General features: G+C 42.1%; 1 protein-coding gene across 10 annotated transcripts in view; it reads right to left on the reverse strand.

The window, feature by feature from the left end:
• Positions 1-9,172: 9,172 nt before the first annotated feature.
• Positions 9,173-18,702, reverse strand: part of ARHGEF9 (Cdc42 guanine nucleotide exchange factor 9) — a 289,965-nt gene continuing 280,435 nt past the window's right edge. For 9 of the 10 annotated variants that reach the window (XM_079961599.1, XM_079961597.1, XM_079961605.1 and 6 more), the window contains 2 exons: positions 14,503-14,692; positions 9,173-9,878 (listed from right to left, as the gene is read on the reverse strand). In XM_079961599.1, the coding sequence (XP_079817725.1) occupies positions 14,511-14,692 (182 nt within the window). In that variant the 3' untranslated portion in view covers positions 9,173-9,878; positions 14,503-14,510. The remainder of the gene's footprint in view (positions 9,879-14,502; positions 14,693-18,702) is intronic. The other variant, XM_079961600.1, reaches the window with a different exon arrangement.

Consider the following 18,702-nt stretch of genomic DNA (forward strand, 5'->3'; position numbering starts at 1 on the left):
CAATGAAATATACCTCCAGTTTTGGGACTCCTCAGCTTCCTTCAAGTGTCGGGAAGGGCAGGTGTTTGGTACTTATTCTGGACCTTTTGAGGGGGAAATTCTTTGAGGCTGTTTTAACAGGCTTGAGTATTGCACATTTTAATTAGTAAAAGGTAAAAGTACCCCTGCCCGTACGGGCCAGTCTTGACAGACTCTGGGGTTGTGCGCCCATCTCACTTAAGAGGCCAGGGGCCAGCGCTGTCTGGAGACACTTCTGGGTCACGTGGCCAGCGTGACATCGCTGCTCTGGCGAGCCAGAGCCGCACACGGAAACGCCGTTTAACTTCCCGCTGGTAAGCGGTCCCTATTTATCTACTTGCACCCGGAGGTGCTTTCGAACTGCTAGGTTGGCAGGCGCTGGGACCGAGCAGCGGGAGCGCACCCCGCCGCAGGGATTCGAACCGCCGACCTTTCGATCGGCAAGCCCTAGGCGCTGAGGTTTTAACCCACAGCACCACCTGCGTCCCTACCTGCACATTTTAATTATAGGTGTCTAAATGTAGATGTCTTACTATGTATTTTGATTGCAGATAGTTGTATTTTTATAATTGCCATTCTTATTTTTCTGTTGGCTTCTATTTTTTGTGAACCACCTTGGTATCCCTTCTTGAAATGAAAGCTAATATATAATGTTTTATATAAAAAATATTGATAATAATAATGAGACATGAGCGCCTTTTGATTGGAGTTGCTGGGACCTTCGGCATTCAGTGCCTGTATGCATCCACTGATGATCTGTAGACCGTTCCAAACAGAACACAAATAGCTCATCACCATCAAGATCAAAGCTGTTTGACGCTATATTGCAATACAAGCTGAAGGACTAAACAAGAAGAGTCATCAAATGCTCAGGTCAGCTTGCACCACAACTTGTATGGTACACTGAATGAAGTGGCTCGCTGAATATGTACAGCTCACATCATTTGTCCTTATTTTATGGAAGATGTTCCTAGTGAACTATGTTACATAAGAGAGAAAGAAAAGAAGTCAGCCTTTTGGGGAGGCAAGGTATTCTTCTTCCTTAGAAACTGGTTGCTACGACAGAATCATTCTGCTATGTGGACCAAAGGGAGAAGCAGCCTATCCTTTGTGTATTTGAAACTATTTTTAACAAGGAAAAAATATACATATGGAAACCATGCCTTTAGTTCTGTGTTATCACAGCCTTGCCAAACACAAGATGCATGATTATTATGATGTGCTGGGTGTTTATTATTATTATTATTATTATTATTATTATTATTATTATTATTCACCATCATCTTAATAGAGATTTATATCCCATCTTTCCTCCGAAGAACTCAAGGCAGCATGCATGGTTCTCCTCTCCACTTTCCCCCTCCCCTTTCCCCCTGTGGGGAAGGTTGGTCTCTGATTGCCCATCTGTGGCTGGAGGGTTATAGTGGTAGGTGGGTAGCGGAAACCCCCAAGTGGAGGAATCAAATCTCCTTTGTCATCCAGATAGTCTTCTAGCCAACTGTATCTCAAGGTGTAGGTGGCAGAGTTCATTCTTTTATCTCCTCCCTCCCCTCTCATTACCTTCCAGGCCCCACAACCTCAGAAAGAAAAGATCCCACCACACTTTGAATCCAGAAAACTTCCTGCTGGACCATGGAAAGGATGTCTTGTGCATGAAGTTCTTGCTGGCAAAGAGCCAAGCTGGGGTGCCATCAGGGGGCAAGCAGACAGAAGGACCATGTGTATGCCACCTGATCCAGTGCCATCATCCAGATGTTTAACAGCAGATATGGGGAACCTGTGGCCTTTCAGATAGTGAATAGCAGGTGATCAAAATCACAGTCATAACAATTCCCTGCTTTAAAAAATATCTGGAGAATGGTGATGGATAGGGCAGTGAACACAAGTTACCTTTGTCTGCTTGACCCTCCTAACACTCCAGCAGGATTCTTTGCCAGCCCAAATGTCCAGATGTTATTAAACTTCCAGCTCCTATCAACCACAGCCAACATGACCAATGGTCAAGGATTATGGGGGCTGCAGTCTGATAACATCTGGAAAGCCACAGGTTCTCCCATACCTGCTTTAAAGGGTGGTCATCCAAACCTCCATACGTCTTTGAGGGTGGTCATCCAAAACAGAAGAAAAGAGAAATTGCAGATGGCTTGGTACTTTCATACTGTCATCACCATTGCATGATTCAGTTGTTTTGGTGTGATTAGACAAATGTTTATGCTTTAGTTAACCATGATCCACAATGGCCAAGAGCAGGTAATAAGAGTATTTTGGCATGGTGGGCTGTTGCAAGCACAGCATTTAGGATTGATTAGCATGCTTCTGCACATGTATGAACACATAATCAACCCTCTTATTACAACAGTTACTGTATGTAAAGTATAATAAAATAAAATATAGCAGATGTGTGGAGTGGTCAGCCATAAAACAAATAAAAGGCTGGATGTTTGTCAGTGGCAGACACTGGGGTTTCAAATTTCAGTGGCACCCTGTGCGATGCCAAAATACAGAACCCCCTGCCTCTTCCCTTCCATTCTATATCATATTTGTGGTACCCCTGAGATTCAGCCCCCAGTGCAGCTGAACTGGTCGTGCTGCCTTAAATCTGCCTGTGTGTGTCCATGAAAAGAAACTTATTTAGCATTACATATTCTTCAATTATAAGTTGAGCAAATTTTGATTTTCTTTTCTTGGAAGCAATAATGTAAAATCAAGAGCTTTTGAAGAAAACTGCAGAGATTAATAAAGCGTATGGCCGGTTAAAGGCTTTCAGTGAGTCCAGTAAGCTTGTTACTCAGACACTAGAAACATTTGATTGAACACTTGAGAAATGTAACTGAATTAGAAGTATTTTACAGTAGCATTTGGATTGTGGCAAGAATAGAATTGGCAGCCAGCTGGAAAAGCCATTGATTAGCTTCACAAATGCTCACAGCTACAAATCTGGTTGGTTGCAGGATGGTAGTTAGCTTCCTTAGCTAGGTTCCAGCAAGGGAAAAGAACAGCAGTGATCCCCAGTGACATGTGCAATTTCTTATTGCAAGCCTTTTGTGATTGTTTAGCAAACCATAGATAGATTCTTTTATTGTTCCTATTGCCATTGTCTAAAGAAGCTCTTTGTATTATGTTATAGATAGCTACTTGTGATTTCAGCAGGGTGTTTTGGGGTTTTTTAAGTCAGCTCTTCCAATTCTGTCAATTGCCATATTTTATTCTAGGTGCCTGGTTGCTGTTTCATTTTCCTGGATTAGTCGCTTAGTAGGATCCCACCCAATCAGGGATCACATATTGGATGACATCCCAGTGCTTTGTAGCCAGTCAGATTTGGGTTTCCAATGTCACTGTGGGCAATTGTCAGTGAGGACTATTATTATTATTATTAAAAAATTGTATCTTTGATACAATCTTCAAAAATTGAAGATCTCAGGGCAGTTCACAACATAAAAATACAAGATAAAAACACAAAATTCATAATAAAAACAAGAACCAACCAACCAATAACCCCACTGTCCATTTAATTTCATTTATTTAAATGAATGCCTGGGTGTTTTCATGAGAAATAGTGAAATAAAAAAATTAAGGTCTTAGATATATAATAAATGTTCACAATGTACCAAACAAACACGTACATATGTGTATAAACCACATGTCTGAAGCAGCACAGGAAAACAGCCATGAAGCCATTTTGGCTCCCAAACTGACCAAATGTTTTCTCTGCAAAGTCAAAGGAAAATGGAAAAGCCTCCCCATTGTCTTTTCCTTCACAAATCCTGTCTTAAGGGTATGTCTGTGTATGAATAGGGTGAGCCTGTGACCTGGCTCAGGAACTAAGTGTCATTACAAAAGTCTGGCCAGGCTCTCCAGGGAATCCAATCAAGTAAGCATTAACAGGTAACCTGCCAGACAGTAGGTAAACAATGCACTCAGATTTCTGTTGTAGACCACCCCTTTCTGTGATGTAGGCATGATGTGTCTGGGGGGTGGTCTTGAGCTACACCCCTTCTGTGATGTATGTATTATGTTTCTGGGGGTGGTCTTGGACTCCAGGGTGGGCAATTTAAACTGTCTATATAAGGGCAGGCACACCTGGGTTCTGGGTCCTCCTCCTTCTCCTGCGTGTGAAGGGGGCACCCTGTTGCAACAGTTCAATAAAGACCAGGCTTACGAGCTGATTTGCTTCTCAATATTCTCTGGTTGGCCTCTGTTCTTTTCTCTGACCGATGGAGAACCTACAAAGGACTCTATAAGGGTTCTTGTGTCCCCCATAAGGGAATAAGGGCAGATTTTCATTTATTACAATAGTAAAATGTTATCAAAAGTAGGGGGGGGGGGTTTGCATACAAAATTTTTGTGGAAAATTGTGAGTAGTTTGGGACCAGCCCTGGCAAGAAACTCTGACAGGCCCTCACCAGACTGTTTAATTACTGTACAAATTAATTTGCTAAACACGGCATGTTTAGCTGCGTGGGGCATTTAAGTCCTAAAACATTCTTAACCCCAATGAGTTTCATTAAATAATTGATTACTAGCTATTGTTAAGTGTTTTGCTAGAAAGCACTAAAAGATGAGCTTCAGTGCTTTGACTTATCAAAGTTAGAACTGGCAAAATAAGCTGCTTTGTTACACCTGTGGTTTAGAAAACAGGGGTGCTCTGCTCAAGAGCAAATATGATTGTGAACGGGAACAAATACCAATCTGAGCTTTCTCAACAGAATAAACCAGGAAGCAACCCAGAATTCAGTTTCTGTTCTTTGAGATAGCAAATGAATGTGCCTTTGCAACTCACAGCAGGCAGGCATTTTTATAGCACCAACTTACATTGGTGCAATAATCTCTCTTTTCTCCAGTGGCAGAGCATCTGTGTTGCATACAAAAGGTCTCAGTTTCAAATGCTGATATTTCCATTCTAGAAGGACCACTGGCATAAGGCAGCTTCCTTTGTTCCCAACTCCGAGAACAGTAGGTCAGTGAGGTAGCCTAGTCTCAAAAATCTGTTTTAGTACCATTGCACTACGCTTCTGAGGATGCTTTTTTTTTGGGGGGGGGACCTTTGCAGTTTTATTGGTGTGGGTATGTAGCAGAGTGATCCCTGAGAATAGCAAATGAAAGTCAAATGCATAAATTCTCATGTGAATGTATCATCGTATTTTGCGGTTCCATATTAAACCTTTCTGTTTCTGAAGCAGAACTGATGAATTATGAATTTTCCATTGATATGTTTTTCATTATTATTTCAAATTATTATCCAGAACGTTTCATGTGCAGTTTGCAATAGTCTTCAGATCCTTCAAGTCTACACTCCCCCTTCCACATGCAAGCATTGATAAAGCATTGCCAAAAAAGTGCTGTTAATGAAATCATATATACAGTCACATCATATCTCTTTGTGTGGCATCTTACCGATGAGCATGCTCATTGAATAAAACACTGCACAAAAATAATTTGGCATCAACACTGTGGTTTTTGTTTTTGTTTTGTTTTATTTCAGCAGTATTTTATTAATGGTTACCAGGACTACTTCTTTTGCAGTGTTTCACTCATGCAAATGTATGTGCTTGTAATGAAGGGCAAGGTGCAAAACAAACTGGGGAATACTGAAAACTGCAAGTAAATATGCTCCAGATCTGGAATTCATTTTAGAAATTCTCCAAGTTAAAGAGGGAATTCAGGAGAAGTAAAATACAGTGGTTCTATGCAATGCTATTCTTACTCAGAGAAGACCCATTGCAATGAATAGACCTAAGCCAGGTCCACTAATTTCAATGGGTTTGCTCTGAGTAGGACTAATATTGGCTACAACCCCAGCACATTAGGGTGAATAGGGACAGTGCCCCATCAACCTCATTCTGTCATCAGCCAGCCTCCCGTCTGCCTTCTGAGTTAACAACCAGTCCAGGGGAAGTGCTACTTGTACCCTTACATGTCCTTAGTTTTGGTGTTGTCACTGTAGATTCCATCAGGGAAGAGGATTGGGACAAAATGAGTTGGCTCTGCCTGGTGTTTGCTGCCATGTCATCTGCCCTGCCAGTCTCAATGGGCACCAGCAATCGTAAGCGAAGTGCAGAGTGGATGAAAACCTTTAAATCAAGGAATGGACCAGGAGAAACCCTCTCTTTGCTAATTTGTTTACCTTCTCCAAAATGAAAAGATTAAAAGGCCCTTATCTGAATTGTCCATCATAGCCACAGTTAAACCAACCCCTACCTCTTCTGTATAGTTTTGCCGAGTTCATCAAGATGAGATCAGGTAAACAAAGACATGGCCACAATTCTTTGTAAGGAGGCAAGGGCATTACTGCTCATACATCATACAGGGGTGGTCAACCTGTGGCCCTACAGCTTCAGCCAATATGGCTACCTGTTGGGAATGATGGGAGCTGTAGTTGAGCAGCATCGGGGGGTGGGCTGTCCACTAATTTTCTCCCTGTTTTACAGAATGGAACAGGTAAATGCTGGCAACACTGATCTTGTTCTGGGGTGGGGCCATGGGGGTGTATGTGATTTGCTGCCTCCTGACAGCTGCTCATCATCCATCACAACTGGGTTCCAATCCCACTGCACATGGCCTCAGTTCTTAACCACTGGCAAGCTTTATTCTCTGCTTGGTTCCACATTAGTGGAGAGGGAGTGACCCACATAGCTTTTGTAAGAACAAATGAGGTAATCTGATGAACTAAAAGTACATTATAACAAAATATAAATGTACCTAATAACAGTATGATCCCTACATGAGCTGTCAAGACACAGCAGAACTTCCATGTTTAGAAGCAGGTTTTCTCAGGTTACCAGATACTGGAGAGAAAGCATTGTATCTTGCTTGTGAAATTCCCAAGGCACCAGGGTAGCTATTGTGTGAAAGCACAAAGTGGAGTGATGGATCTTCGCTTGGTCCAGAAAGACAGCAGACAATAATTTGTAGGAGAAGTGTTCCATAACTTTGTAATCAGAAAGGCATATATGTGCTTTGATAATTAGTCACTCTGCTCCACATTAAATTTGGCAGCCTTACAGACTGGATGATGGGTCAATTGTGCTTCCATGTGATGGTCTCTGGGTGGCATCAGGAACATAGGTGAAAAGCATGTCCTATGAAGCAAGAGTGCCAAGTAGCATGGACTTGAGGGCACACAATGCATTAACTAAGCAGGTTTCAGGGCTCATCCAGACTTCCTTTTGTCATGCATTTCTAGGCACACGCCTGCGCTTTAAAGTTCCATGTGTGAGTGGGTTTTCTTTTCCTCCAGCCCTTTCCTCACGAAAACCTGCTTTTTTTTTACCACTGAATCAGAGCAAATGTCAATATGCAAAAAACCCAAATTGCATTTGTTATGATTCAGTGTTGAAGAGTGGGCTTTTCTGGGGAAAGCATTGGGGAAAATTTAAAAAACAACAACACTCAGTCATAGATCTTTAAAGTGAGGACCTGTGCCTAGAAAGCAGGGGGGTGGGGGGAGGTAAGTGTGGATGAGCCCCTCAGTGTGTGTGGGGGGGCGATGACAGAGAGATGGAGGACTGCTCTGCTACACTTTACCAACCTAGGTACCAAAATGTCTGACATTCAGAAGCATAAACCACCAAGTCTGGAGGTATCAAACCTCATCAAAGGTTTGTGCTCCCCCCCTTTTTTTGCAGTGGTTTCTGTGACTGCTGGAAACCGAATGTATAAACTGGTCTCTGGTCACACCAGTGCTGCAGAGCAACTGAATTATCTACCACCAACATCCAGTTGGAAGAAGACAGAATTAGGCTTTACTCACACCAAGATACAGAATGCTTTAGGCTAGTCAGAGCTTTTTAATAATTAACTAATGTTACCTGCTTTGTCATTGCATTTATTTATTTACTTGTGGTTTTTACACCTCAGGCCACATGTTTTGTAATGATGCTACCAAGAAAAGCAAGCAAGCAAGCAAACAAACATTTGGGCCACCAGATCGGTGACAGCAGGGACACTGAAGTCAAAAGAGGAGGAGCTGGAGAGAAACAGCTGCCCAGGCAAAAAAGAGCACCAGAGAGCATCAAGGCAGTGCAAATGCATCTGCTGACACCTAACCTTGGAGTGGGAGGAGAATTTTGACCCTTAGGAAAACTTAAGAAACCTGGCCTGTGGTTTTGCCTTAGTCCTGAATGGATGCCTTGTCCAAAACTTGGTACAACTTCCAGCTATTAAGTTATCACTTCAGCAGATATGCAGTCAAGGAGTGAAGAACTGGGTGTTGTGTTGGATTAATACCTGCTGCAAACTGCAGGAAATGTACCTTGGCACAGAGCACTGCTTTCTTCTTCTTCTTCTTCTTCTTCTTCTTCTTCTTCTTCTTCTTCTTCTTCTTCTTCTTCTTCTTCTGCAATGCAATGACTCATCATGTGGGTCCCAGAGACACCACTTTGAAAACAAAGCATAAATCTGATATGCGTAGAGAGAAACCGTGTTTCTTTTTTTAATAGAAAAAAGAAATGCCCAGAGATGTCTTTTTTTACTTCTTTTTATTTAACTCCATAAATATTTTTCATAAGGCTCAGTGTCTTTTACAACACTTTTTTTTAAAACACTGTTTGCTTGCTTTTTTTTTAATACACACAATTCTGACATTTGTTTGACAAAGTCAAACAATCCAATAGAAACAAAATAATAGAACTGGCAAGTGAGAATTAGCTGGGTTACCCAAATCCTCCGTTTATCTGCTCCTTCAGACCATTAAAGCCTCCCCCACAACACACACACAAAAACCTCAGCATTCGGCCTCAAACTTGGGTTTTCAATCTTCTTCCAACCTCACTTGCATTCTCTGGCAAGAGCCTCTCTCCAGCCATCATGCCATTAAGCTCCGACAGGCTCATTCTTAATCTTCTCAAGGAAAAATAAGCTTGGTGATGCCATGCAGAACTTACAATAGCTACTAAATATACATGTTCCCTGAAATGTAGCTGCAATTAAAAAAGATGACTGAGCATAAAGAGAACAGAACCAGAAACCCAAAAGCACCACGGTGTACTATCAATAACATTGCAAAGGATGGCTAGCGTCCATCCAAAACTGAAACAAATTTCAAATATATGTTGTTGTTTTCCCCCTCTATTTATTGTCTATTTACAACTGTTAGATGCACCTTTGCCTTGCCTCCCCTCCCTTAAATTTTAAAAGAAGGTTAGGGAGCCAATAATCTTGAAGATAAATCCTTTGTATTTGCAAAGTCAAAGGGGTAATGTGATCAGTGGTCTAGGGAAAGAGGCGTGGGGAAATGCCCCCCTCCCCAAATATATCTATATATGCCAGAGAGATCCTGTGTACAGTAAGCGCATTACAACCGTCCTTGATGTATACCTTGTGATATCACAGCTTCCTCTTCTTCTGGCAATGGAAAGTTGAAGTCTATGTAACATGCTCAATCTCTGATACTCCTCCGACATTCTCCCTCCCCAAATCTGAGCAGATGTAAGCATTCGAGAATAACAACCTGACACCAGCCCTCCCCTTCAAGAACATGTAGTAGGTAGTAACACTGGCACCCACGGCTGGTTCTTCATGGCAGCAATGCTTCGTTCCTCGTAGCACCTTGGCAACACATGGAAAGGAGGAGAGTTCTTGAATGCCACTAGCCGGGGCAAACGCACTCCCTCTGTTGGGAACAAATGCCAGCATCTGCTCTGCTTTGGCACTGAGTCGGCAAAGCTCTTCCCCTTTGGGTATTATTTTTTCCACTTTAAGAAAGATGCTGGGAGTCCAACAAGTGGCTCTTGTCAGACCAAGCGAATCTTGATTTATGATGCAAATAATGGTGTGACGATGTTGGTTTCTTTTTTTTTCCTAGCGCTGAATAGTTAGGAAGCATCTTCTCATAAAAATAATGGATGTTTCATTTTCGCTCTCTGGGGCACAAAACAGTAAATGAACAGGCTTAACTAATGTGCTTGTTACTCCCACCTCTTATGCAATTAAAAAGGCAAAGGAATAAGTAAAACTTTCATCATGTTGACAACTTGCCCCTAATTTCTCTCTCTCTCTCTCTCTCTTGCCATTCACAAACTGCAAGAAATTCTACCTCCAGTTTCATAACCCTGGTTCAATTCCTAAGCATCTGCCTCGCTAGGAAAACCAAGGTATTAAACAAATGAGAGTCTATATTAAAACCTGCTCTGTTACCCACTAACATGCAAAGTTAAAAAAGAGAGCCCCACCCCCCACCCCACAATAAAAATATGCTCTTTGTTGATACAAAACTTTGTCACTGACTTTTCCCTTTATTGGTCACTCTGCACTGAAAATCTGGACACACTAAGGTCAGTTGGGAAGACTGATCCAAAGCCAGCACCCAGGGAGTTGCTGCATAAGCAGTTCTGTGCATGAAGAGCCGCCTCTCCCTGGAAATGAATGCAGATGGGACTGTTTCACACACACACTGCAGTGCTCCTCTGCAACAGTTTGCCTGGAATTAGGTAGTTAAATTTAACTGGATAAGATGAAGTTGGGAGAAAATGCTTAGGCTGCCTTTGTGTTTAAGGCATGAGATAAGTTCAACCACTTATCTTGCCAGTTCATTTCTTTTCTTGGAACTTGCTGTAGCCCTTCAGACCAGGATCACTACTCAGACCAGGAGCATCCTCTACTCCTGGTTTAGTAGCCCAAGAGAAGATTAAAATTATGGGGTGCAGCTGAAGAAGCCCATATCAAACATCATGGCACAAACAGTGTTGTGCACATTGAACTGGCTGTTGTCATATGTTGTGGGTTTGTGGGACGAGGACCAGCAAGAGTTGAGACACATGTTACAGTGACACGTGTTAGTGTTAACAAACATCCTATGGATGCACCTGAAAGAGGCTTCTTTCAACCTAATAATGCACTCAAGGGCTGTTATTCTAATTTTTTTTTCCTAAAAATCTGTTTGTTTGTTCACTGGGTAAAATATGAAACTCCAGATGTTTTGAGCTACAACTCCCACTAGCATCAGCTTTATGAGCAAAGCTAATGAATCTTCCCTATTTAAAGGCTGGCCAGATTTGCCTAGGAAGGAAAGAGAATACTGTGACCAAAAAAAACCAACAGTGAACAGGCAAAAAAGCAAAGGAGGTTGGGCCATTTTACTGTCTGTTTTCAAAGGAGTCTTTTTAAAAAAGAAAATAAAAGTACACCTACTCCAAATTTAGCCTTTTTAGCCAAGCTCATCCTTTCTTTGCAAGCTAAGCATTATGAAGGTAATAGGCTTGGCATCCAGAGCACCTACCACCAAGCTTCTCCTTTTCTTCCTCCGACTTGCCCTGGTGACATATAGGAAGCTAAACTGTGTGGTGTCACCACTTTGTGGGCTTCCATTCCTGTGCAAATGGCAATCAGCGAAGGGGAGAAACTCACAACGCAGTGGAAGATGTCAGGCCAACCATTTTAGCTTGCTGGTTATTCCTAGGCACAGGGATGCTTCTTTCAGTGCAGCCTTCCGCAACCTGGTGCCTTCCAGATGTTGCTGGACTCCCAATTCCCATCAGCTTTAGCCTGCACAGCCAATGGTCAGGAATGATGGGTAGTTCAAAACACCTGGGAGGACCAGGCTATGGAGGAAAGCTGCTTTAGATAATGCAACACTCTGTTATTGTTTAGCCTTGGTATCTTAGGTGAGCTACTTCTATGTCTTTGCAACTAAATGTGGGGTGCACACTTCACTCCTATACGTATTTGTTCAATGCAGAGCTGTCCACTGAAATCTCGACCCTATTTGTGAGAGACAATTTCATCAAGCTTCTCAAGGGTTAGAAATTCTTCAACAGTTTCTCAGAGGTAGGGTTCACCATTATCAGTGGTGGCAGCAGCTCAGCTTCTTTCTATTTCTGCCCTAAGGGGTTTCTTTTGTTGCGAATGGCAGCAAAAACCAACTGTGTTGGCAGCTCAGCCTCCATCCTGTATCCTACACAATGCCCCGGGCCTCATGTTATTTGGGCACTGTAAGTACGAACTGGCTACTGCAACACAAAATAAGTAGCTAAATAAAAGAATAAAATGGAGAATATCTGAAGGAAATTTCACAAAGTAGCATCCTTTTTTCTTTCTTTCAGGAAGCACTGAGGAAAACAAAAGGAATCTCAGGTATCATGCCTGCTGAGAAATTTCAGCTTTGTTCCACTTCATTGGGGCTTATTCCTTAGTAAGTGTGTTTAGGCCTGAAGCCTTTGAGAACAATCACATTATCGAGGTGTCTCCCTACCAACTTCACTTGGGAGGCAGGTGGCCCTACCATGGTGGAGGCATCCAATGCACCTGCTAAGTGGGTGGGAACCTAAAAAAAGCAGTGTTCCTACTGCTGGTAGCAAGCATAGGGACCTGAAACTGGGGTGGAGCAGAGCAGGCTGTGGATCAGCTGGATCCAAAGCTTGTCTGATTGGGAGCCCTCAGCTTCACCAGCCTGGAGTTGGTGTGACTAATTGCTTTCAGTGGGGGTGGGGAAGTTAAAATGTTGGGATCTGCCAGGTTGAAAAGCTTGGCAAAACCACCGCCCCCCGCCACACACCCAAACCCTTTGCACCCTGGTTGACATGAGCCACCCAGGGTTTGGATGTGGTGGTACCTCTGCCATATAGCTCTGGTCGCCACTGAGGATTGTTCTTCTAGTGAGATGAGACCAGCGCCTATCTAGGAACTCCAAAGTGAAATTTACAAGATGGCTTTGAAAAAATGCATTTTTTAATAAAGAAAGGGGAGAAGAGAGAGAGAGAGAGAGGGAAAAAAAGAAGAGAGTGGGAAGACAGAAAGGCAGAAAGAGGTTGGATACTGACAGTGATGCCTGTTTGCTGAACAACTGCTATAACCTATATGAGAATCATCACCAAGCTACTAGCTTTGTCAGGCTCAGCACATTCCTCGGTCCAAATAAGCATTGCAGGTCTGTTCATATATGCAGCACTAAGCTCCTTCCATGGATTTGATACCTTAATAATGGGGAAAATGCTTCTGATTACTAAGGCAATGATCCTACAGCTAATAGCTCATTATTACTGGCTAATGCTGTGCATGGTAGTTAGAGACCTAAAGCTACAACTAGGGACAAATGAAACAGGTCAGACACAAAGGTCTGTATAATAGTTTGTCTACACTGGGAACAATGCATCTCTAAAAATTAACCAATGGTGCATAAAAGCCACACTACATATGGCAGAATCAATAGGTCTCCTTGATGGGGAAAGTGGCCAGTTCTGGGAGTGGGAGGGTGGGGAGGTCCTAAGAGCCATTTGGTTCTAACCTTGGAAATGGGATATGGACCCACAAAGTCTTTTCTGCAAATTGTTTTGAGTCTGTAGGTTGTATAAATAGAGCACAGGGCACTGTAACTGGCAGATCTTTCAGATAAAAAATAAAACAGAAAATGGTAAAATCAAAGGGGAAACTTGTTTGCAATAAAATATATAACCAAAATGGGAACAACCCTAAGGATATTACTAGGGGGGTTAAAAAAAGATGAAGTTATGCTCAAACCACAGAGTAAGAAGAAGGGAAGGGGGGGAGTGCAATTAAAAAAACGCAACAACATCAGCTAAACTGACATAATTATTTGCATAATAAAGAGTTGGATGCCCTCTTACCATCCTGCACACCTGGGACACAGTCCAACAGGCGCTTCTGCTTTCCAACCTCCATTTACCTGGGAGTTTGCGGAGCAGAAGGGTCTCATGTCCAGCATCCCTCTACCCAACATTAAAAAGCAACAGAAGTACTGAGCAGCATATTATACAGTGCACAATGGAGCATGGACTCAGAACAGAAGAATGTGGGGAGATAAAATGCAGCTTGTTGTCTTGTTTTAAGTCAGCATTCAATGTGTGTGGTACAATCGCCCCGGCACACCATCTGAGCACATCCCATTGAAGCAAATGAGGCCTCTCATTCCTTTCTCAATGGTGCTCAGACAGGAACAGGTTGCATCCATGGTGGGCTATGGGAATGAGATGTAGGAACAGACACTTCTTTTCTTTTCTTTTCTCATCATGCGCCCAACCCCCTTCTAAGAGAAGGTAATCTATAAATAAAACCCCAAAGGAAATATACACCAGTGTGGCGCTGGATGGAACATGTCAATGGAGGAAATGCACAATGAACAAGAAATCATCCCGGGAGACGATTCTGAGACAACAAAACAAATTATATATATAAGAAAAGAACAACAGTAACAACAATGGTTCCAATGGTGCCAAAATAAAGCAGGTTACATGATCAGAAGTACTTGGTGCTACTTAGAATATAGTAGCAGAGACTGCCTCCCCAAAACAACAACAACAAAAAGGTTTTTGGTCCTTCAAATATATATACATATATATGTATGTATATGTATATATGCATGTCTGTATATATACATATATCTATATATATATCTATATATATCTATATATATCTATATGGTTTTTTTAAGTTGCAACAGTGCTTCTCCAAAAAAAGGTCCATCTATAAATATATATTTTTAAAATATTTTTAAGCATTTTTTAAAATTTATTTTAAAATTCTCCATCTCACTCTATATATTATTTTTTGAATGGCGTTAACCTGCTGAAGTTTTGCCAGAATGGTGACTGGCTGCGTTTGGGTTCGTTGAATTCGTAGACCTGGGGTTGGGCTATGCCATCGGTCACCATGTATTGTCCCTGATTTAGTGGATCCTGGGGTGGTGGGTAAGCTGGAGGAACTGATCGAGAGTAGCCAACACCTGTATGAATGGTGGAGGAAAAAGAATATGGGGTGGGATGGAGTAGGAAGAAAGAAATGCCCATCAGAATGTACTGGCTAAAGATACGAACATCTTTTCATCCCAGTTCCCAATATTACATCACATTCTAGCACAAAGACTTATTTACACATTACAAAGCTTCAAGCTGTCTCTTCAAAGGGCTGTCACATGGAAGAAGGAGCAAGCTTGTTTTCTCCTGCTCTTAAGAGTAGGGCCAGAACCAATGGATTCAAGTTACAAGAAAGGAGATTCCAACTAAACATCAGGAAGAACTTTCTGATAATAAGTGCTGTTTAACAGTGGAATGGACACCCTTGGAGGGCTGATGTCCAGTGATGGAATCTCCTTCACTGGAGGTTTTTAAGCGATGGTTGGATGGCCATCTCTTATGGTTGCTTTAGTTGAGATTCCTGCATTGCAGGGGGTGGGACTAGATGACCCTCAGGTTTCCTTCCCCCTCTGTGATTCTACACATCTACAAGTGTTTGTATGAAAGACTGTGCACTTGTTATTTGTGCAGCTCAACTCTTGGATACGCAGGTTCACTTGTGGAATGTTACATGTGAATGACTATATCAATATAGAGCTCAACTGTTTGTGAACACAGGTACACAGATTGTACTCTAGCTGAATGTAATGTATGAATACCCCTCAAGAAGCAGAATCCAGGGCAAGGCCACACAGGAAAAAGCAACCTTGTCTCTTACTTCTTAATGGTTCCTGTTTAGCTAGGAATATAGGAAGCTGCACACTGATGTGAGGGTAGCTTGGCTACCAGGATTAGCCAACATAGTGCCTTCCATGTTACTGGACTAAAACTCCCAACACCCTTGACCATTAGCCATGCTAGATGGGGCTCATGGATAGAACAGCATCTGAAGAGCACCATTTTGGCTAGCCCAATGTACAGTGCCCAATGTACAGGGTTTCAGGCAGGGTTCCCCTCAACCCTCTACCTGGAGATGTCAAGGACTGAACCTGAATAGTTTCCATGCAAAGCATGTGCTCAAACACTGAGCTAACCTACTCCCAATATTAATGGTGGTTGAGAGCATACAGAAAAGAGGCGGAGAAGTAGATCAGCTAATTAATAAACAAAGACGAAGAAAAATACCCAGGCAAATCAACATTGAAAAGATGCATAATAAATGCATTAACTTACTCACTTACTAATAAATGCATTTGAGGGTAAGATATAGCTCTCTGATAAATGCCAAACTGAACCATATTTTAAGGGGTAGGAAGAATGAATCATTTTCTGAATCAGCTCTGTTCAAAAAAGTAGGATATCCTTTCTCGCCGAATACTTGGTCATTAGCTATTAGTCATGATAGCTAAAAGAGGAAACCTTAACACATCTAACTGATAGATGTGAAGCAATCTGCAAATGACAGTTATCTTCATCCTGCTTATTACTGGCGACTGATACCGGTGGAATACTGGGCATGGGGAAATTTGATCTGACTGAGCACAGCATAAATATGTCATTGCAATATTCTGCTTCACTGGGGTTTGCAAAGAATTGCACTGTTTGGTTGTATTATTATTATTATTATTATTATTATTATTATTATTATTATTATTTCTAGACTTTCTAGACTTAATATAGCATAGGGTAAGAATATTGTCCTATGCTCTCTGAATACTTTAACATTACAGATTTCCCTTTTAATTTTAATTACTCCAATAAAACCAACAAAGACCAACATCTAATTGATTCTCAGAGCTCTGTATACTTATGAGCAAGCTCAAACTCCAAAATGTCTCAAAAATTGAACAGCAAACCTTTTGAAGCCTGTGCTGTACTACACTGGATCAGAGCAGATTAGAAAAAAGCCAGAAGGGGGCAGTCCTAGCATGGGAGCAGCTGGGCAATGAACTACCACGAGATATGGATGAATACATTCAGGTGGGAAGCTGGTGAGAATATTATTTAGAGTTTACATCCAGAAACATATGCCAGAGGGCATTACGCTTCATTTTTGAGACATTTTGGAGTGATCTGGGAAAGATTCCTACCTGAAACTCTGGAGAGAAGAAATAGATTCATAAAAGTGCCTAGGCTTTATTGAAGTTTGGCAATCTGGGAATGTTTGTTTTTTACTCTAGGTCATTCCCCTAGTGTAAAAAAAGCATTCCCAGATTGCCCCTGCAGAAAGGAATTGTGTTGCCCACACGCATCAATGTACTACAGCATGGGTAGCCATACACCAATGTTCTATGCAACTCCCACCATCACTAGCCATTGACCATGCTGTCTGGGGTGAATGGGAGGTGATAACCACATCATCTAGAGTGCAGCAGGTTGGCTACCCCTGCTCTAGGGTCCATCTGCACTGGATCCCTGTTGCCCTCCATGCTCAATTCAAGGTGCTGATGTTGACTTACAAATAACCCTAAGCAGTCTTAAGCTCACACATTTAGGAAGCTGTTTCCACCTTACATGTCTACACAGCCAGAAGTGTTTTCGTTAGTGTTTCGTCTAACTATGTGCTTAGTCAGAACCACTACTACACTCCTGGGATACTTTTTCCATCAAAGCCTGAGCATTTTCCTGGAGCAATGCAAGGCATTTTAAATTAGTACAGTGTAAGGCATTGCAAACCACTGGAACAGGGTGGTTTGTATACATCCAAGCCCATCATCCTAAACTGAGTGTCAGGTGCTTATAACTATGAGTGGCAGCCACAAGATAGACAATGACCTGCCTGCAAATATTGTAAATTCCTTTGGACTAGCAGCAGAGTCATGGTAGATGACAAAGGAGTTGAGAACAAGGATGCAAATACCCAGAACCTGTACAGACTGGCCCTTGCATAAAATTCAATTTCCTCCCAGGCAGAAAAAAGCAATAATCATCCTACATGTGGGGAAAACAATAATAATACTTTACCAGTCTGACAATGTGGTCAGATAAAGCTCAGTTAAGGCAGCAATCCTAAACACCATTGGACACACTTAGATTTACTTCTGTTTAGGATTTACTTCTGTTTAGGATTGTACCACATGTCAGCATTTAACCCCTACTAAACACATTATGATTTGACCCTGACTGTAATCTAATGCAAAAATACTGAAGGAATGGGTTTCCCATACGAAATTGTATGATGTCTGTAGAAAGGTCTCTCCACCCCCACCAATTAAAGGTTGTATGGGAGGAGAGGGTTGAAATGGGGGGAGAACAGAGGAACATCCCCCTCCCACTTCCAGCATTGATGCTCTGATAAAATAAAATGGACACCTCCTTGAGTGGATGCTTTAAAATGAACCAAACCAAGGGAAGTCACAATCACAGGTCTCCTGTTGTGTCTTTGACTCTAAATCTGGAATCTTGTTCCTGATCACTGAATGTAATATTCTGTTTGGGTAAGAAATGCCTCCAATCTTCCCCTTGTGCACTTTACTCTAAGCTTAGCAGACTTAGGGAAAGTATAGAATTAGTTTAGAGTTGCCTTAAGTAGTTTAATATGGCTGGGTTTTCTCAATCTGAAACTGCAAATCCCAAACTCATTGTCATGATATCATTTCTGGAGGGGTCTTAATCCACCACAAAGCCCTGAAATCTTTTAACTAAAGAGGCACCTGGAGTTCTCACCATGCAAATTTCCCCCTGGATTACGGAGTTCTGAATCCAGGGATTCAGAAATCGATTCTGCAGTGGAACTGATGAATTAGGAATCCTAGGTGAGCCCTCCTCTGTTTGCTTCTGCAATTGTTCTCACATGGTGTGTGCATGCATTTGTGTGCTACCAAATCCAAACCTTTCTGGCACATCGCTTTCTGCTTTTCAGCCCACTGTGAGAGGGAGGGCAACATTATGAAGCAGGAAGCCTCCTATAGGCTCCTTGCAAAATCATTGGGAGAGGCCACACCAATGGAGGTGGGGCTTGGCAGTGCACCCCACTCTCCTTCATGTGAAGGCAACTGCATGGCAAAGAGAATGCCTGAAGAGCATTATGCAGGCTTTTTTGCTGCTCTTTATTGCTCAA

The sequence above is a fragment of the Podarcis cretensis genome, assembly GCF_951804945.1.
Source record: "Podarcis cretensis genome assembly, chromosome: Z".
Classification (NCBI taxonomy): Eukaryota; Metazoa; Chordata; class Lepidosauria; order Squamata; family Lacertidae; genus Podarcis; species Podarcis cretensis.